At 42.4% G+C, this 21,032-nt stretch overlaps 3 protein-coding genes across 5 annotated transcripts; 1 reads left to right on the forward strand and 2 right to left on the reverse strand.

The window, feature by feature from the left end:
- Positions 1-2,839: 2,839 nt before the first annotated feature.
- Positions 2,840-7,245, forward strand: LOC100845444 (putative threonine aspartase). Of its 2 annotated transcripts, XM_024456458.1 has the most exons (12): positions 2,840-3,091; positions 3,433-3,483; positions 3,849-3,969; positions 4,112-4,196; positions 4,380-4,461; positions 4,556-4,685; positions 5,778-5,944; positions 6,177-6,340; positions 6,512-6,632; positions 6,717-6,818; positions 6,919-7,030; positions 7,113-7,245. In XM_024456458.1, exons 1-11 carry the CDS (start codon positions 2,879-2,881, stop codon positions 7,009-7,011), a joined length of 1,329 nt encoding a protein of 442 aa, XP_024312226.1. In that variant the 5' UTR covers positions 2,840-2,878; the 3' UTR covers positions 7,012-7,030; positions 7,113-7,245. The 2 variants fall into 2 exon arrangements, with proteins under 2 accessions (XP_024312226.1, XP_003579495.1); XM_003579447.4 differs by having other exon boundaries at positions 2,841-3,091; positions 6,919-7,236.
- A 1,338-nt stretch (positions 7,246-8,583) lies between these two features.
- On the reverse strand, positions 8,584-12,854 carry LOC100845745 (ABC transporter E family member 2-like). Its single transcript, XM_003579448.4, has 11 exons — positions 12,621-12,854; positions 11,974-12,059; positions 11,783-11,880; positions 11,515-11,632; positions 11,331-11,420; positions 10,538-10,842; positions 10,264-10,459; positions 10,003-10,182; positions 9,470-9,739; positions 9,065-9,310; positions 8,584-8,969 (listed from the first exon to the last, which is right to left on the reverse strand). The coding sequence occupies exons 1-11, from the start codon at positions 12,724-12,726 to the stop codon at positions 8,850-8,852; spliced, it is 1,815 nt and encodes a 604-aa protein (XP_003579496.1). The 5' UTR covers positions 12,727-12,854; the 3' UTR covers positions 8,584-8,849.
- A 521-nt stretch (positions 12,855-13,375) lies between these two features.
- Positions 13,376-18,533, reverse strand: LOC100829978 (ABC transporter E family member 2). Of its 2 annotated transcripts, XM_003580795.4 has the most exons (12): positions 18,022-18,533; positions 17,465-17,550; positions 17,275-17,372; positions 17,039-17,156; positions 16,798-16,887; positions 15,761-16,065; positions 15,485-15,680; positions 15,234-15,416; positions 14,687-14,956; positions 14,137-14,382; positions 13,805-13,940; positions 13,376-13,687 (listed from the first exon to the last, which is right to left on the reverse strand). In XM_003580795.4, exons 1-11 carry the CDS (start codon positions 18,122-18,124, stop codon positions 13,821-13,823), a joined length of 1,815 nt encoding a protein of 604 aa, XP_003580843.1. In that variant the 5' UTR covers positions 18,125-18,533; the 3' UTR covers positions 13,376-13,687; positions 13,805-13,820. The 2 variants fall into 2 exon arrangements, with proteins under 2 accessions (XP_003580843.1, XP_010240626.1); XM_010242324.3 differs by lacking the exons at positions 15,761-16,065; positions 16,798-16,887; positions 17,039-17,156; ... (1 more) ...; positions 17,465-17,550; positions 18,022-18,533 and having other exon boundaries at positions 15,559-15,680.
- Between the last annotated feature and the right edge of the window lie 2,499 nt (positions 18,534-21,032).

Genomic DNA, 21,032 nt, shown 5'->3' on the forward strand with positions numbered 1-21,032 from the left:
CGCCGGCCCGGCCTCCCCCGTCCTCCCCCGGCGGCGGCCCATGCCGCCGTCTCGCCCTCCATCGCCGGCCCCGCCCCCGCTCCCGCCGGCTACCGTCTCAGGCTCCACCGCCGTCCTGCCCTCCACCGTCCCCGCCGTCGGCCGTGGTCTGAACCACGGCTGCCCCTGTCGCCCTTTGAACTCGTGCCCCCGTCGGTATTTGGATTTGGGATCTCGTGGTTTCTCTTTGAACTAAGAGTACGAATGAGTTACTTTGATTGGAGGTACTATGATCGAGCAGGTACTTAGGAAGGAAGGGGATAGTACGTGTTGAGTTCGAGTTTTCGTCTTCGATTCCTTCTTTCTATCTCTTTGATCCATCGATATACTTGTCATGTATCTGTGATTGATGTACCTTAATGTACTTGTTATGTAACTTGATGTATCTGTGATGTATTCTGATGTACTTGTCATTTATATGTCATGTACTGTGATGTATCTGTTTAGTACTATTCTGATGTACACGAGCTGCTTAAAAATTGAGAAGGTACCTGTGATGTACCATACGATGCGGTAGTCTCACAAGTTCATGTACATGAGGTATTTAAAAACTGATAAGGTATAGTCTAATTACCATAATATACTAAATATGTACTTAAAAACATGGCATGTACCACAATGTACTTGAAAGTGGGACACGGAGAGAGAAAAGGAGAGAACCAGAGAAAAGTAAAAAGTAGTCAGAAAAAAATAAGTGCCTGACATAAGTACTCTTTTTCTGTTAATCTCTCTGCATTATGTGTCAAATTTGATAGGTCTAAGTAAAAACATGTGGCTACGAAGGGGTGTGTAGATAGTGGGGGGTCGACCGATTCCGAATTACAGGCCGTAGCCGTCTTTGGTTTCACCCACATACCAACAATAACAGTAGCATGAATGCCATGAACCAAAATGCATTTTACACACATGCTAGTAGTATGTACTGGACAGAACTGCGCGCTCTGCCGCGCCGTTGAAAGACAACTCCCTAATGCATTGCAAACAATAAACCATACCAGCTATGGAATGACAAAACAATATGCATAGCGACCGGGGGAAATAATACACCTCCAATAGTTAAAATACTTCTCTGCAATTGTTTGAAAAACTAAATCGTACACAGTAAAAGAACCAAGCTAACAATGAACCTTTGGAGGGAAAGTAAATTATATATCCTCTGCAGCATCCACGGCGGCAGCTTCCGTCAAGCACCTCAACACCCATGAACTACGCTAAGAATCATGACGCGGCAAGCAAAGGGATGCAACATCGTTTGTGCCGCGGCAGCCTACGTGATGTGCTAAATGCATTGGCACGCGAGTATTAGCAAAAGAAAGTCGATGGGTAGTTTCTACAATAGCATATTTTCATAACATATATATAACAGTACGCAGTTAACACAGATTAAACAAAAATAAAAATAATAATGGGCGCTAAAACACGCAGGTCCAGAAAGAACACTGGAGAGAAAAAACGTCTTGAGACACCAGCAGAATAGAAACACAAATCGAAATCGAAAACACGAAAAAGAATATCGGGGAAATGAAGCACATACCTCACACACGCACCGGAATCGACCCAGCGACCATAACAGCCCAAAGCAGTCGAACACGACAGGGACAACGGCGAGCAGCCAGACCGCGCCAACTGCAACCCAAGAATCCTGCAACAAAGCACCTAATTCAGATCCCATCGGCAACGGGGCAAGCCAACGCAGAAGAACAAGTCCCATGACGCTCGCCACCGCCACCCAACAAACCAGGAGCATGACCTGCCGGCCCCAAAGACCGGCGAGCACCAAACGCACCACACCTTAACGAACAAACGACCTGCAAACCACAACAAGGAAGAAGGAAATAAGTAAGAAGGAACGAACCTCCCGCAAGACCCAACGGAGCGAAGAGGACAACCGGCGGAACTACAAAGCCACCGCAAGCAAGGCGTCAACGGCCGAAGACACAGTTCACGACGGAGCAACCGGGAGCGAAAGCAAACAGGCGGCCGAGACCCCAGGGAGAAGAAAGCAAATGAGGAGGGCAAAAGGAAGGGCCAAACTAGAACAAAAAGAAGGAAGAAACGCGGACCGCAAACACGTACCCCCCTAAACCAACCACACGGACCGAAGAACAGCCGACACGTATTCGGCCCAAACCGCCATAAACCCATCAGGCTGACAAATCGACCCCACACGGCGAGCAACGCACGCGCAGAACGCCGCAGAGCGCGAAGAGGGCGCGGAATGTGCCCGGGCGTAGAGATTGTAATAATGTTGCCCGTAAAATGTACTGACACCTCTCTTGCATAGTTGCACCACCTCATCTCCATATTTTCTGCATTTCAAATTTCCCAAGATAATTCATTTGGCAAGCATTCTTTTCAGACCAGCTGTTGATTGTACATATTTTTTAACATGCGACAAACTTGCATGTTCTTTCTTCCTTTCTTGCATTTCTCAAAGTCCAGTCAAGTTCAGATCAAATCAGTCTCATGTCACTCAGACATATAGTCCAGTCAAATTTTCATCAAACCTGTCACACATTGAATAGTTTGGTGGCAGGCAGCCTTTAAGCCTTATCTCCTGCTTTCCACAGGAAGCGTGTGCAGGCGCAATGAAAATTGAAGGAGAAAGGAAAGGAAAGGCAAGAGTGCAAAGATTGCACCAAAACGGAAAGCATCTCGTCAGTGCTACAAAGCCCGGACGCCTATAGCGCTAGCACGGGATTGGTTCGTTAATACGGAATTCATCGGGGGGCAAAACAGAAACGAAGTATCAGTCCCTGTGGCGTAAATTCTTGACTCTGCGGGGGCTTCCCGTCCATAATTTTCAAAACCTTCTTGTCGTCGTCGTCCTCTGTCACACATGGCCACCGGCGGCGGCGGCGGTGGCGGGGGAGTGGGAGAGGGTGAGCTGGGCGCGAAGGAAGGAGTGGAGGTGAGGTCTGGAGGTGGCCCCTGCCGCAGGTTCTTCGTGGCGGTGCACGTGGGCGCCGGCTTCCACGCGCCGGCGAACGAGAAGGTGTACCGCCGCGCCATGAAGCGCGCCTGCCTCGCCGCCGCCGCCGTCCTCCGCGAGGTGCGGTCCTGATTTAAAACCCTAGCCCACCCCTACATGCTCCACTTCCCTCGCTCCTAGTCTCCTCCGGCCCCTGTAGTGCTTTGGGTTCGCTGCGAGTTGCGCTGTGTCGCTCGGATTAATTCAACACAGAGAGCATTGTACTGGGTCTGAATCGATGAACTTTACGCTGTTGTATCAACCGTCATGAATTTTATAGGAGCCTAATCTTATCTCTGTCAGTTTACATTGAAGTATGCCGATAATGATATGGTATCATACTGTGACGCGACAACCGGGCAGTGCTTGATAGGGGTTTAACTCTGCTGTAGTGAAATTCCTGATGCTCTCTGTGTTTGCAGGGTAGTGGCACGAGTCTTGAAGCTGTTGCAGCTGCCATTCGAGTGTTGGAGGTATGCTTCACTCCCTGTAGATAAATAGATGTCGTGTATATCTGTGTAGTTAGTTTTCTTCATTTACATCTGTGGAAAATATGGACTGTATGAGTAGTAAACAATCATTTGACATCTGTGGTAAATATGGATTTGTAGAGTAAACAATCATATGATGCATGTTATACGTGATTTGATCCCTGTTTAAAAATGTCAAATGGATTTGCATTAGTTGAACAATACTATCAAGGTTTGTAGTAACCCTCCTAGATTTGTGCTAGTCTGTGGTGTTGTAGTCCAGGACTTCAAGTACATAACAGTCATACCTGTACTTGTTTGTTTCAAAACGTGTATGGAAGTTTTCATTCTGGTCTCTGGCTAACTAGGATGACCCTATTACAAACGCTGGCCGGGGCTCAAGTTTGACTGAGAGTGGTCGGGTGGAATGCGATGCAAGTATCATGGATGGAAGTACAGGTTCTTACGGAGCTGTTGGAGCTGTGCAAGGTACTTGTGGTAATTTACTAAAGTTTGATCCCCCAAAATAGAAGCTCTAAATGGCAGTATGCCAGGAAAGTTACTGTTGATATGTATATGTTGTGCCGGTTGATGTACGCTCTGATCATATTTTCTTTCTCTTGTAGATCAGGTGTAAAGAATCCCATTGATGTTGCATTGCACTTGGCAAAGGAACAAATGATAGGTTCTTCACTGCTTGGACGGATACCTCCCATGTAATACAAAATTCAAGCCCTTCTCCATGTTTTGGTTACTTTTCACACGACTGATTCAACTGTGACATGCTCTTTTAATTTAGAATTATTTTATCTGATGCTGAAGTATGTAACCCCAGCAACTTCCTGTCTAACTTTCCATCCATCTTAGCTGTAATTCTGAAGCTACAATTTGTTTTTTAGGTTTTTGGTCGGTGAAGGAGCATGCCAATGGGCAAAATCTAAAGGGATCAATGTACTTGGAGCTACATCCGAGGAAAATAATGTAAATCCTCCTCCTCTTTTGTGTAATTCTGCTATCCAATTATTTGTTCATAATAGGTGGTAATTTACTAATCTTTTTTCACATTTTCAATCAGTGGTTAATGACTGAGAATTCAAAAGCACAGTGGGTAAAATACAGCTCACTTCTTGCTAGTGCCAAGGAATTGGTTAACCATCCCACAGGTTCTGCTTCAGAATCTAGTTCAGTACAGTTGGAAGTATCAGGTTCCTTCCTTCTACATATGTTTGTTCATATTTCACCTGTGCTTTAATTCTTCCAACATTATTCAAACTTTTTCCCTTTCGTAAGTGGTTATTTAATTCATCCATCAATTATGTTCCTTTGGTTGAAACATCTTCTCAAATTTGGCTGCACTTGGATGATTAACTCTGTTTCCTTTGCATAGTAATACCAAATGAATACTTGGAAGTTTACTATTAGCTGTTGCATGGTGCTTTGCATCTATGGACTGAAGATCTATTTGCTACTGTAGACTGTCACTTGTATCCAATGATATTGATTGCACTTTGTTTTATCCAATGATACTCGCATGCACTTAGTTGTATCCAATGACATTAATGTGTGCGTATCTGTATACAGTACTTAGTTTTGATGTCTATAAGGTGGGATAACGGTATCAACTTCATGGCCCCATTTTGAAGTCCTCTTTTGTTAATGTTCAATGCTTTTTTAGTAGGTATTGTCTCATGGATGATATTCTGCCGCAGGCAGCACCCAATAAGTTCACTTCAAATATGATTTTAGGCAAACTCGAAGACCTACATCTAGCCCAACTGTATTTAGTTTATTCTTGGGTAGGTATTAAGTTCTGCTGATAGTTTATATCCTAAATATGTAATTTGCAATCAGAAAAAACCCTCTAAGGTTGTGAACACTTCAACATCAAACAGATATCATGAAATCAACCATGTTGCACAATGATTTGACCGGGTCTGGTTGTGCATATGTTAGATACTTCGACCATTGATATTTGATAGCGTCGTATAACTTATGAACTACACCCATTTGGGCTTAATCTCCCCTACTGCATGTTATCTTCGGTTCGTCTGTTAAGTTGTTTTTAGCGTCTATAAATGGTCTTCCAGTTGCTATTATGTCTTTATAAACTCTTTTTCAAAAGAATTTGTTTCACTTCTCAACACCCAGATATTTAGTTAGGCTGCACTGGGTTTCAGCCTCTCAGTTATATGATACTACTGGTATTTGCTTGTGCTTGTTACGCCTATTGATACCGATGGTGTTGATTAGTCTGTAGTCTGTACTTTTCAGCTCTCACCTGCTCCACTTTATTTTAGGAACTCAACCTGAGAATTTGGACAATGTAAAGAAGATGAAGAAGACATTCACAAGATCAATCATGGAAGATGATCAAGATTGTGTAATGGATACTGTTGGTGCTGTTTGTGTTGATGACTTAGGAAATGTAGCATCAGGAGCGTCTAGCGGTGGCATTGCACTAAAGGTCTGTTGGTCATTTTTTCAGTAGTCACTTTCAAAGTAAATTAAGGTTGACTGTTGACTCTAGTACGTCACTTTAACTTTTGTTCCTTCGTAGGCCCGTCTTATTCATTTTCAAATTTTGCTCCATTTTGGATAAAATAAGCGAGAATTCTCAATTGAAATTTATGTTACTTGACATTTTGCATATAGTCATAAAGATCCAACAGAGATTAATAAACATGGTGTTCTGGCAGGTAGATGGCCGAGTTGGGTTGTCTGCTATGTATGGCTCTGGGTGCTGGGCTTCATCCAAAGGACCCTTTGGCACACCATTCATAATTGGGTGTTGTGCAACCGGAGCTGGCGAACACTTAATTAGAGGATTTGCTTCCCGTGAATGCTGTATCTCAGCGTCACTGTATGTTTCTCTTCAAATTGGCTCTTTTCATATAGATTTTCTCATGTTACAATTGTTTACCATATTACTTGGACCTGAAAAATCAACTATCCTTTTGTGTTTAAAAAAGATCGTCTCATTCTGAGGGGGCTTATTGCTAGCCTCAATGAACTTACAACCATCTTATTTCAGGTCACAATCTGGCCCTGCTTCCTCCTGTACCAAAGTTCTGCGCTCGGCGGTTCAAAGCAGCAGCGAGATGTCTCATGATACAGGCGCTGGGCTGCTGCTAGTTCAGGCTGACGTCCTAAAGGTTATCATTCCAAATCCATCTCCTTCAATTTGGGATGATGAGCAATACCTCCACTTATGCTTTAACAAATCAATTTATTTGTAGAGAGGGGACTTGCCTGTACTGGACTCCGCCGAGCTTATTGCTGCCTACTCCTCCCAATCATTTGGCATTGGGTATTTCGGAAGCAATATGAACAACCCAAAGGTAGTTTTAGGTTGCTTTTGTCCCTTTCTCCGGAAAACTGATTCTACCTGATTTTTTTACCAATCGTCTCATATTGCAAATCTTGATCATATTTTTGTAGGTTTCGATGCTTAGGGACTCGAGAACTTCGTCCAGTTCCATCCAGCATTTTGCTACTCGCGTTAATTTTGGCACACCATCCACTGAACAATGACGACGACGACGACGAGCCGGTAATCTCCCAGGCATGAATAGGGCATGGTGGTGTTGCATTTGATCCCAGCAGGGGTCTCACCTCATTCCTTTTTTTTGTAGGGAAGCGTAATACGTGAAGAGATTTTCTGTAGGGAATTGTAATAAGTAAAGAGATTTGAACGGATTTTTCTACTCAAAAAGATTGCTCGGTGAAAGGTGTGATTCATTTCGATCCTGACACCAATTTATACTACTCCTAGCTAGGTTAATTAAGGTAAGCTAGCTAGCTTAGTAGTACGTGCAAGCCAAAACATAAGAAGTCTTAACGTTGTCCTAATTCAAATTTCTTTGAATTTGAAGATAAAAAAAATCTATCAAGACATACAAATATCAAATAAGTACTCCATGAAAATAATTATAATGACAGATTTAATAAAACTAATTTTGAGTCGCAGGTGTTTGCAGAGATTTTTGTGGTCAAACTTAGAAAAAAAAAGATTGACTCTAGACAAAGCTAGACTCGTTACGTTGAGGTGCATATATTCATCTAGGAACGGGGCCGGCACTTGTATTCTTCTTGGACGGATGAAAGCTAACACAAGCTAAGCTAGTGGATGATCATTTATTCAGACTCGACGCTCTAGCGGTGTTTACTGGTCGCCGTAGAAGCACTTGGTGTCGTGGTGTCCGCGCTCGGAGCAGACGGCGCACACAAGGTTGTCGTCGACGTGGGCCGGGCCGCAGGTGCAGCGCGTGGGCCGCAGGTTGCAGCGCGTGGGCCGCAGGTTGCAGCCCGGGCAGCGGTAGTCGCAGCCGCTGGCGCTGTGCTCGTTGCCGCACTTCCAGCAGCGAGCCGGGCAGGCCCGGTGCCCGTGGCTGCTGGCCCCGCAGTACCTGCACGGCCCGCCGCCGCACCCGTTCTCCATCGATCCAATTATGTAAGCAGATCCCCTCTAACTAACCTAGCTCTAGCTTCTTCTTTTGTTTGATGTTTCTAAGCTCCTGCTCCTGCAGGAATTAAACTTGCCTCTATTTATGCACGCAAGATAGATTAGAGCCAGCACTAGCTGTGCATGATTCTATATGCGTTGCCGGGTGGTTAGATCAAGCTGCTGCATGACTAGCTTGCTAGTGCCATGGAAGGGGGGCGTTCAGTCACGGACAATGTCTTCGTGTTGTGCGCATTTTGCATCTAGTGCAAGGTGAAGCGATCAATTAGCAGTAGTTCAGCTAAGGATGCATGCACACAACTTTAATTTCGCGCTTTTAAAGCATGATATTCATGTCATATCTAAGGGCTTATTCGGTTCATAGGAATTTGAAACCATAGAGATAGAAAAAGTAGAGGATTGGAGTGTGCATGACATTCCAATCCTTAGGAATTTAAAATGAGGTCATACCTAATGCTTAAAATCCTTAGAAATTAAGCCAATTTGGACTCAATCCTTAAGAACCTAACACTTCCATTCTTATCATTCTTATAAAACGAATGCTACACATAGAAAAAATTTCTTAAGGATTGAAATTCTGTAAAATTCCTATGAGATTCCTGCAAACCGAATAGGGTCTAAATTCTCAGTGAGGTGCTCGATCCAGGGGGTACAAAGACACACTTGAACAATTCTGCAACCCAACATTCAAAATGAAATGCCAAGTTTACACAAATCAGTTTTGCCTACAGGAGGCATGTAGATCGTTATCTAACAATTATAATACGTGTTACATACGATAGATGATCATCCTTATCAGTCAAACGTCGAACAACAAGACTAACTATCATCAGCATGACATGCTCCGGCCAGTTTGCAACAGATGCACAACTTTACTCCTCATCAGCAACCTGTGTTCCCTCGTATATTAATCATCAAGGTAGTAGTAGGATCCTACAGACTTTTGCTCCCTGTCTTTTGTAGACTCCAATTTGTTTATCCGCGGCCTATAGTTGGTCGGATCTCTTCTAAATGTAATGTCAAGATGCTATATATCACATGAAAAATGAACAAAAGAAAGACAATTAGCGCAGGAATACACACATGAAGCACAGCTCTTTATACTTGTTATCGTGCACTTACCGACAAGAACTTGTTCATTCCAGATACCAAAGACTCTGGCGCATTGGCAGTACAGTCAACAGAAGGCCGTCCCTCATAAACGACAACCTTGTCAGCTAAGTAGGTTGCCATAATGAAATCATGCTCCACAATAAACGCAGTTTTCTTCGCATGAAGGATGAATCTTTTTATAACCTTCGAGGCAACAATACGTTGCTCTGAATCAAGATATGCACTTGGTTCATCAATCAAATAAATATCTGCAGGCTGAACAAGGACCACAAAGTTAGTACCAACAACTTGACGGTATTTACGTTATTAGTCTCAACAAATACTAGCAGATGACTGACAAGATACGTATCAGCAATATGCACACATTCTATTTTATAAAGCTAGTAAGGAACGTTTAGGTAAAAGAAGAAATACCTTTCCTAGACAAAGGCATAATGCCACTCTTTGGAGTTCCCCGCCTGATAAATTCATAACTTCCTGGTCCATGAGCTGCTCAATTTGCAGTGGCTTCATGACATCAGATGTAAACTGGGGGTGGGTATATGAATCCCGGATTTTTTTATGTAGCAATTGCCTCACTGAACCCTGGAATTTTGGGCTGAGCTTCTGAGGCTTATAGGACACATTGAATTCAGGAATTTCAATCTCAGTTCCTTCCACAGTATCTGGCTTCAAATGCCCAGCCTGCCCAGTCACAACAAACAATGAGCTTAAGGAGCTAAATGCTTCATCTGTCCAAAGGAAATTAGATTACAACTTTTCTGATTCCAACATTGACACGGATGATCGAAAATGTTGGAAAGGGAGTCATTACATACTTATGGCATTATAAATTATAAGACAATTCCATTTTTATCGTTTTAAACATTTACTGTTTACAGAAAGTCTCACAATGATGGCCAAAAGGGAACGGAGAGGTGTGGAGAAAAGGGTGGACTGATATATACCAGCATTCTAATGAATGTAGTTTTCCCTGTCCCATTCTCACCAAGCATCACAATAATCTGTGAATCAGTGAATTCACCTTCCATGACAGTGAGCTTGAAATCTGCCAGTGTTTTACTCATGGTAGGGTACTTGTATCTCTGGTATGACGTAATCTCCTCAGCTTCCTGGGTCTCCACAATCTAAGAGGACAATACTAACATAAGAATAAGACTTCATCACTGAACAAGAATCTAAAATACTGTGTGCATATGCCATGTTACCTTAAATGTAAGAGATTCGTCTCGAAACCGAAGATTTTCGGTTGGAACAAATCCAGCCAGGAAAATATTGATACCTTCTCGGACGGAAAATGGAAGGGTAACTACACCGTAAGCTCCTGGCTTTCCATATAAGCAGCAAATAAAGTCGGACAAGTAATCTAAGACGCTCAAGTCATGTTCGACAACAATGACATAGCTGAAAACAAAAGCAGAGAGTACTCCTTACTATGTTCAGGAAGTCAAAACTCAAAAGATAATAATGATGGTACATTACCTGTTCGTTCTAAGCAAGGATCTAATGACTCGTGCAGCCTTAAGCCTCTGCTTAACATCAAGGTAACTTGATGGTTCATCAAACATGTAAATTTCTGCGCTTTGCACAGCAACGACTGCTATTGCAAACCTCTGGAGCTCACCACCAGAAAGATCTGCTACATTTCGGTCAATAACTTGGTTCAATTCAAGGTCGACGCACAGCTCAGCTTTCATACCCCTCTCATCTTTCTGGTCAAGTACTTGCCCCACATTTCCTTGCACAGCTTTTGGAATGTGGTCAACATATTGAGGCTTGATAATTGCCTGTAGAGAGAGAAAGAGAGAGTGAAAGGGATCAGAAGTATTCAACTGTAAAAAGAATATCAGACCATATAATCAACAGAATATTCTAATATGACAGCAGGTATTTGGATGGCAGTCAGTAAATAGGGGCACAGTAACAAATCCAAGACTTGATAATAATACCATAACCTAAGCCTAGATGTAGACTAAGCTACTCGATGGCCACTTTTGAAACACTTACATAGTTATGCATTACACAAAGCATCCACATGCTACCACCATAAGTTACTATTGTTATCTCTAATGCAAGAACAGTAACTAGTTACCTAGCCATGCTTATAATAAAATGATGATGTTACTATTTGAAGTACCTATAAAGCATGCTACTATATGGCAACTCTGGTATACTAGACTATGTCTCGTGACAGGATCACTAGCTTCTTCTTACAAACTCCATGCTAACAAACCCTGCATGAGTTATGAATCCAGTGAGTACACAGTGCCAATACCTTCAGGTTATCCTCCAATATACGCGTAAAATAATTCTGAAGTTCCGACCCACGGAAGTATGTAAGGATCTCCTGCCAATCAGGTGGATTCTGCACAAAAAAAAAGTGCAAAGTTAAATAACAATCTTTTGTGCAGTTCACAGTTAGGGAAGAAAAACTTCTGTGTAGGAGGTATTAAACATACTTTGAATCGCCCCAAATTAGGTTTCACCTTGCCAGCTAAGACTTTAAGCGCTGTGGACTTTCCAATTCCATTGGTTCCGACAAGGCCCAAAACTTGACCAGGTCTTGGAACAGGCAACCTGCAAGCGCAAAGTCAGTAATTCTCGACAAGGAGAGCTTCAGGCGCAACTACAAAATGTACATTTTCTTTCCAAAAAAAAAAACTACACAAATGTAGATATGATATAGAACTTCATACAAAACGAGGTCACTTGATCAAACAAGAGTACCTGTGCAATTTGAAGGTATTTGGCCCATAGCGATGGGTTGTGTCCTTTTCCAAATCTTTTGGAAGGTTGATGATCTCGATGGCATCAAAGGGGCATTTCTGAAGCAAAAGTGAGAAGATTATATATTACAGGGCAGACAGACATATATTATTTGAGCAGCTAGCTGTGTGAAGGTTACAAGCATGGTATACCTTAACACAAATTCCACAACCAATGCACAGCTCTTCAGAAATAAATGCAACCTTCGATGCGGGACTAACTTCAATGCAAAGCCTCCCTGTACAACAGACCAGTAAATTATCAGAATCCACATTTTAAACCAGTACTCCTTTCGAACAATGGGCATGGTCTTCAAAACAACAACCTTTTTTTACTACCAGTAATAATTTAATAATGTTACACCATACTGCAGAAAAAATTCATCAAAATACTTTGGATCTAAATTTAACTTTTAAACAATTAATCCAAAAATTCTAAAAGATATTAGTGAAAGTTTGGGTTTAGCTCTGACCTAATGTCCAAAATCAGAGCTTTTAAGAGCCGTAGAGAGTGCATTGAAAGAATCTTAAACGAGCCATAGCATGCAGCAGTGCCACGGGTGCAAAAATTGCCCCAATTCTCCAGATCTCGCAAGCCACCGACCAGCGGCAGATCAAAATCAACACATACACACAAACAGCCAAAACCTCGGGATCTACACTTAACTACTCGCCAAATCAAACCACCCGCCGACAAAACAAAACAAAAACCTAAGCCCGCCTTTTTTGGGGGGGGCTCCTCCCCTCGCAATCCCGGCCACAGGGGGGGTCAGATTGGGGGATTTATTAAATTAGTAGACCTGTTTTGACGACGGGGCAGCTCTTCTTGCACTCCTGGCGGCATTTTTTGGGCTTGCACCTGTCCTCGTTCACGATCGCTATGCGCGTCAGCCGCTCCGCCGCCATCTGCGGCCGGCGACTTGACTCTCCGACGATCGCGGATGCCGCCGCCGCCGCCGCCTAGAGGGTCTTGGAGTTGGAGTTGAGAGCGTATCGGAAGTGTGGCCTACACGAGGGCCAAGGAGGAGGGTACAGTATTTCAGGTGAAACTGTTGTGAACCGTCTCGGAAACTGGGGTCGCGGGTCTCCTTGGATACGTTTCCTTTCCGCGAGAACTAAGCTCGGGCCGACGGCCCAATATGTGTTTTGGGCTCATTGGGCTATTCATTTGGGCCTTTGGACTTGCTCCTATACAATCGTTCCTCCAAAAGTCACCACAGCCACCTCTTCCTATTGTCGGACAAAATCCTTCTAACACAAACAATTTAATTTATATGACAAATGACTAAGATGGTGATAATGTTTCCCACCAAATTTATCATAGCAACTAATAGTTTTTTTTTTACAGGAAAGGTTATAGTACTAGTTTAGCCTTCATTGTGTTCCAATGGTAATGAACCATATGTTCCAATGGTAATGCAAGTATGCCGTTATAAAACTGTTGTCAGTGATTGGCCACTCCAGAACAGAGCTGCAGTGCTCTTTCCTCATGGTCTGGCGAGATACCAATCTTGAAAATAACTTCACACAAGTTTATATGCTAAAATTGACCAAGTAAAATAAAGGGCACTATTGATATTCTCTGAATTATCATCACCATTAAGGATATGGATCACTCCATGAGTCATTTCTCGGCAGAAACCGACAAAATAATAATGTAAATGATACACTAATGCAAATTACAGAAGAGATGACCATTGTCCCTACAAATGCCGAACCGACAAAAACTCACTATGAACAACACATCCTCTGGTGTACAACCGATGCAGATCACACTAGTTAATTATTTAACATGCCACATCCACTTGACAGCATCCAGCTGATCTTCTGCATAATTCATAATTCTGGAAAGCCCTTAGAGAGGATTCTACACAAATCGGCAAAAGAAGAAAATGTTCTTAAGGATGTATAGGTAATGTAAGTATATACAAACATATGAATTGCACAAAAATGCAAAAGGTAGCAAATATCAAGTTTTAAAAACCTGTACTCCCTCAGGATTAGTCATCAAGGTAGTAGTAGGATCCTGCAGACTTTTGTTCCCTGTCTTTTGTGGATTCCAGTTTGTTTATCCGCGGCCTATAGTTGGTCGGGTCTCTTCTAAATGTAATGTCAAGATGCTATCACATGAAAATGAACAAAAGAAAGAAAAATTAGCTCAGTACAAACATCAAGCCAGCAGTAAAGACTAAAAGGGAAGTCTACTATAGTTGGTACATCCAACTGAAAATCAATCCTAAAGAAAGCTACATACAACTTGGGCTAGAATTACCGTAACTTGTTTGCAACTCTTGATGGATGTTATTCTGCACTTACCGATAAGAATTTATTCATCCCAGATACCAAAGACTGTGGTGCATTGGCAGTACAATCAATAGAAGGACGTCCCTCATAAACGACAACCTTGTCAGCTAAGTAGGTTGCCATGATGAAATCATGCTCGACAATAAATGCAGTTTTCTTTGCATGAAGGATAAATCTTTTGATAACCTTTGATGCAACAATACGCTGCTCTGAATCAAGATATGCACTTGGTTCATCAATCAAATAAATATCTGCAGGCTGAACATCCACAAAAGTTAGTATCCACAAACTGACAGTATTTAAATTCTTAGTCTAAAAAATATTACTCCCTCTGATCCTAAATTCTCAACTCAAATTTGCCCAAATATGGATGTATCTATTCTTAAAATGCGTCTAGATACATATAATATTTCGACAACAATTTAGGATCGGAGGGAGTAGCATATGACTGACAAGATCTATAGAAGCAGTATGCATGCATGAAGGAAGGAATGCGGATTTGTATTTGGGTATTCTATTCTGTAGGCATAGTAAGTAGAGTCTAGGTAAAAGAAGAAAATACCTGTCCAAGGCAAAGACACAAGGCCATTCTTTGGAGTTCTCCACCTGATAGGTTAATAACTTCCTGGTCCATGAGCTGCTCAATTTGTAGTGGCTTAATAACATCAGACGTAAACTGAGGATGAGTATACGAGTCCCGTATTTTCTTATGAAGCAGTTGCCTCACCGAACCCTGGAATTTTGGGCTCAACTTTTGAGGCTTGTAGGACACATTAAATTCTGGAATTTCAATGTCAGTACCCTCCACAGTATCTGGCTTCAAGTGCCCAGCCTGCCAATACATATCAGATTACCAACCTTTTTCAATCAAGAGTACTTGGGCAAAAGTAATGTTTCGAGAGAAGTTGTCGGGAATTTGGACACTATAATTTTAAGAATTGACCAGGAAGCAAAAGACACTGCCAAAACATAAAATTCAAACGTTGAAATGGATGATTGTAATATTTATGAAGTTATTAAGACTTATGGAATTATAAATCAAGAATGCAAAGCTTCAAATTTTACAGAGTAAAAGAGAGGTGTGGAGGACGGGGTGGAGAGAGATGTACCAGCAGTCTGATGAAGGTAGTTTTCCCTGTCCCGTTCTCGCCAAGCATCACAACAATCTGGGAATCAGTGAATTCACCTTCCATGACAGTGAGCTTGAAATTTCCCAGCGTTTTGCTCATGGTAGGGTACTTGTACCGCTGGTACGTCTCAATCTCCTCAGCACTTTCCTGGCTCTCCACAATCTAAGAGGACAATACTAGCATAAGAACAAAGTTTTCCCACTGAACAAGTATCTCGTATGTTACCTTACCTTAAATGTAAGAGATTCATCTCGAAACCGAAGATTTTCGGTTGGAACAAATCCAGCCAGGAAAATATTGATACCTTCTCGGACCGAAAATGGAAGTGTAACTACACCATAAGCTCCTGGCTTTCCATATAAGCAGCAAATAAAGTCGGACAAGTAATCTAAGACACTCAGGTCATGTTCCACAACGATGACATAGCTGGAAACAAAATCAGAGAGTATTAGATACTTCTAGTTGAAAGAATTTGAAAGATAATCATGATAATAAATGTACATTACCTGTTTGCTCTAAGCAAGGACCTAATGACTTGTGCAGCCTTAAGTCTCTGTTTAACATCAAGATAACTTGATGGTTCATCAAACATGTAAATTTCCGCACTTTGCACAGCAACGACTGCTATCGCAAATCTCTGAAGTTCACCACCAGAAAGATCTCCTACATTTCGGTCAATAACTTGGTTCAATTCAAGATCAACACAAAGCTCAGCTTTGATACCCCTCTCATCTTTCTGGTCAAGTACTTGTCCCACATTTCCTTGGACAGCTTTTGGAATGTGGTCAACATACTGAGGCTTGATGATTGCCTAGAGAGAGAGAGAGAGAGATCAAAATCATTCAACTGTAAAAGTGATACAAAATCAAATATTGCAACAGATTCGAATGACAGAATGAGTATGTCAAACAGTAAAACCTTGATAATAATATCACAAGGATTTATGTATGGCTAGCCACACAGTGCCCCCAATATATTCCTACTCTGGGTATATTAGACTAACTACAGTTACATGCCTGATTGCCTGAATACATAGTTGGAAGAGAACATTGCTAATGACTTGCCTATTTCATAATCAATATGAAATACTCAAAATAAAACCTTGCAGGCAATAGAGGAAAACGGAATTACTGTGCTGGGAGAGATAACTACTTGTAACTACTTGACCACGTGTCTAGTGAGATCATCAATGCAGCAGAGGGTCGCAACCAGCAAGAAGGAAAGCTTGGTGAAGACCTGGGTTCTAAGCTGGAAGCTGTTGTGCTATTGCATCTTTTAGTTGTCTGTCATTGATTCCTGGTACTAGACCCTATTACGTACTGGTAAAATCTGTATCTTGGTTCTTTTTATAGAAATCAGTAGCGCCTAGGCTCTTGTTAAAATCAAATATGCTTTCCTATGTTCACATATGAAGCTACAGGACATCAAAGCAGCACAGCAAGTGTGCCATGATTGTAAACATGGTATCAAGAGCTCCTTGATACAGACTAACAAGCAGTAAAAAAATACAAAAATAACGAGTAAAGAAGTGGCAATAAAGCACCTTCAGGTTATCCTCCAATATACGCGTAAAGTAATTCTGAAGCTCAGACCCACGGAAGTATGTAAGGATCTCCTGCCAATCAGGTGGATTCTGAAAGAAAAAAAAAGGTCCAAAGCTAAATAAACAATCTTTTCTGCGGTTCATAGAATAGGGAAGAAACAGAGCAAACTCCCAAAAAATAAAAGAAAAAACTCTGTTGAAACGAACAGCAAAAAAAAAAGTTAGGGCACATTAAATATACTTTGAATCGCCCCAAATTGGGTTTCAGCTTGCCAGCTAAGACTTTAAGTGCTGTGGACTTGCCAATTCCATTGGTCCCGACAAGGCCCAAAACTTGACCAGGTCTTGGAACAGGCAACCTGCAAGTGCGAAATCAATAATTACAGAAAAATAGACTCATGCGAGATTAGGAAATGTATAAATGAAAAAATGCACATGTCATACACAAACTGAGCTTCCTTGATCAAACAAAAGTACCTGTGCAATTTGAAGGTATTTGGCCCATAGCGATGGGTGGTATCTTTCTCCAAATCTTTTGGAAGGTTGATGATCTCGATGGCGTCAAAAGGGCATTTCTGCAGCAGGGATTACAGCAGAATGTAGGACATCACAGCACAAACACGGACCATAAATTTTAGTAGCTGCTCAAACTTAGAAGCATATATACCTTAACGCAAATTCCGCAACCAATGCACAGCTCTTCAGAGATGAATGCTACCTTCGACGCAGAACTAACTTCAATGCAAAGCTTCCCTGTACAACAAATTAACCAGTAAAATTGTCACATAATCACACAATCAGAATTGACACTACATCGTGCACAACAGATCTTCTTCATGGACTAGCAAGCAAATAATTTAATGAGTTAGAAGTTTAGAACCCCTCTCATTCTCTAAAAGTTGTCCTCTTGGTTCTTGGTATCGTCGAAAAACTACTTTGACCACTTATCTATGATGTCTTGTCATATCTCATATGTTCGATTTTATCTAATTCTAAAGCACGCAGCTTTTCAACAACCCAGGTAGTACTTTAAGTAGCTAGTAGCATGTGCGAGGACTAAATTAAGCCAGCCCAAAATCACCATACAAATACGAACAAATTGGCAAATTGCACAGAGGAAACGGCCAAACCTCGGGATCTACACTTCACAAAACTACCCGCGAACAAATTGCACAGAGCAATCCCGGCGACGGGGAAGATTGGGTGGAGGGAAATTTACTCTACCAGTCTTGACGACGGGGCAGCTCTTCTTGCACTCCTGGCGGCACTTCTTGGGCTTGCACCTGTCCTCGTTCACGATCGCGATACGCGTCAGCCGATCCGCCATCAATGCCGCCGCCGCCGCGAGCCGGTGGGGAGTGTGTAGCCTCGAGAGGCCGGAGGCGGCGGCAGTGCAGGGGAATGGAATGTGGTTCGCGAAGGGGAACGAACCAGCCGAAACCCTAGTCTCGGACTCTCGGGTCCTTGGTTTTTAGCTCCAGCCACGGATTATTTCCCGATTCCCCCGCAATTCCGTTTTGGGATTTATGGAGGAAGTGCTAACAGAAAGTCGACATTACTTGCCGCCCGGATATAGCAGACGGGACGGGTGTGCCTTTCGGACACGGGCCGGCACGTACGGCCGCGCGCGCTCGCCGTCGCGGCAAGCGGACGGCGGCGGACACTGTCGCCGCCGGGTGAGCTCCTCCTGGGCGGCGGCCGCATCTCCCCGAGCAGCTGGATGAGGAGACGAAGAAGAACTGTGAGGTGGAACTGGAGTTGACTGCCAGCAACTGTAATTCACAGGATTTTGAAGCTATTTCTATGGAATACGGAGTAAAATACACTTCCGTAAAACAGAAAACTAAAAAACACATGCACATGTACCACACTGCAGTAACCATTGCACAATGGCGGAAATTCCATTCGGCTCCCGAGGTCCGGTGCACCCTATAGTCCAGACATCATGAAAATCATGTTTTAAAGTTTCAAAAAAAATTGAATTTTTCGGTACGATTAGTATAAATGTATACATCTCCAGATTTGGTTCTTTTACACAGACCACAAATCAATGAATTTTTACACGAAAATGTACAGACATATATATACATCTGTATTAACACTACCAAAAAATCAGATTTTTTTGAAACTTCAAAACATGATTTTCATTTAAAACTATAGGGTGCACCGCTGGATTCTGAGAAGGAATCTGGACGTAATCTTATGGGCCGTGTTGGGTCGCGCGTTAAATACTTGTTTTGCACAACTTGTTGGACTTCTTCGGCCCACGTTATGCCCAGTACTCCTCAGAACCCGATGAAATCTCATGGGCCGTATTGGGTCGTTATTCAGGACACCGTATGCCTTCTACTGTTCTCCTCCATCCAAACTTTCTTCACACACTAATTTTATTTCTTTATTTGATCCGCCCGATTGCTGAAACTGCACGTGTTCATTCAGTGCGTGTAAATATATGTGCGAAATGTTGCACAGCTGGAGCTAGTATTAGGGAGGGGTGACGTGTTATTATAGTTAGGGTTATAGTTAACGTATTGATTTGATCCTTCATGGGGACAGGACAGGAAGCATGATGGCATATATACCGGGAAGGACGAAGTAACATGGGTTCTGTACTTAGTACTAGTAACATGCAGAGCACTGACAGATTGTGATTAACAACCGAGCAATTTGCCTTATTAGATTAGTTTAAGCCACTAGTTGGGCTCAATGCATGCTTGGCATGCGAACTGTGTAGTACTACTAATACCAAGGATCAACTAGAGGAGGAATAATTAATCACTCCTCGAGGTGCCGACCTCTTGAAAAATTTGTTCACTGCCTAGTACAAATGGATTGACCCCATAAAAGTAATATAAATTGGTTATCTCACAAAATCCCTTCATGCAAATGTGTCCTTCTATTACTACTATTCTTGTGTTTATATTTGAGTATTTTGGTCGATGGTCAAAAAGCCAAGTTAAAGCCTCTTGAAATGTGTGTAACTCCTCTTTTGACCGCACGTTGCTTTCGGTTCCTTAATGACCTTTTTTGCATGCCCACATTGTTGTTTCTTTTCTGCCGGACATGCATGCGTGTCTCTACCTGTCTTTAGGCTGTTCTTTTAATTGTCATCCATGGAGCAGTCGCCTCACCTGTTTTGATCCCTTGCTCTATTTGTTTGAAAATGAAGGAAAATGAATATACAAACAAGCCCCAATGATGGTCAACGGAGGCAGTATTCATATATGTACGTACGCGCGACATATTTTCTGAATAAATAAACCAGGTAAATGTACATAAGGTGGTTAAGATGAGAAGAATTTGCCAGAGTAGCTCATTAGCTACACACATATATACACACACAGCAGATGCTCTCATCAGGATCAGAACTGAGAAAGAACAGAATCATTAAACCACATGGCATTCCATTCCACCTGCTTTTGTACACCAAAAGCTAATGATCTCCCATGCATCATTACAGAATATAGTACCAGTAGGGGGCATGCATCCTGTGAGAAAAAAGAAGAGAGAAGAAGCATGGTTTCCAGATGATCGCACAAGTATGGAACGGATACTGTGAGAGTGATTAGTACTGACACTGTTCTGCTGAAAGCCTCAACCCCCAACCAACCAACAAACCAGCCAGACATGCATGAATGAATGACAAGATTTTAAAAAGAGCACGGGAAAAGGAAGTAAAGATGAGATTAAGTACAGTAATTAGCCAGTAAGGGTACTGCTGTAGTGTACATCCATGCTCCTGTTTCATATTGATCGTCCCGATTCTGTACTGCACGTAGTACTGCCTGTTAATGAAGATAGCTTTGGCGCGTAATTGGTTTCTGAATTACGTACCTCCGGATCGGAGAGAGTATATAAATACGTAATTCTTGATTGCTTGACCAGTTCACGGGAAATACAGAATTGTACTCTACTTTTGCGGCGTTTACTTTAATGAAAATCGACGCAGAGATGCCAAGTGTTTCTAAACGCACTCATGCTGTCTGCTGTAGTATGCAGACTCTGCAAAACGTACGTATCCTCTGGTCTCTACGGAGATTAAGAATACACGACACGACGAATACGAGGGAGAGCGATTAGACTAGAGCCGTGTGAGGAATGTGTGTGTGGAGGGGAGGAAGAATCCGTGGAAAGCCAAGAAATCGTTGTCACGCGCATTGTGTGATGAAGATTTGACGAAGGAACAGAAACAAGAGACCGTGGAGGACAGACATTCTGCTGCCGGCCTGAAAAGA

This window comes from Brachypodium distachyon, chromosome 5 (assembly GCF_000005505.3).
Source record: "Brachypodium distachyon strain Bd21 chromosome 5, Brachypodium_distachyon_v3.0, whole genome shotgun sequence".
Lineage (NCBI taxonomy): Eukaryota > Viridiplantae > Streptophyta > Magnoliopsida > Poales > Poaceae > Brachypodium > Brachypodium distachyon.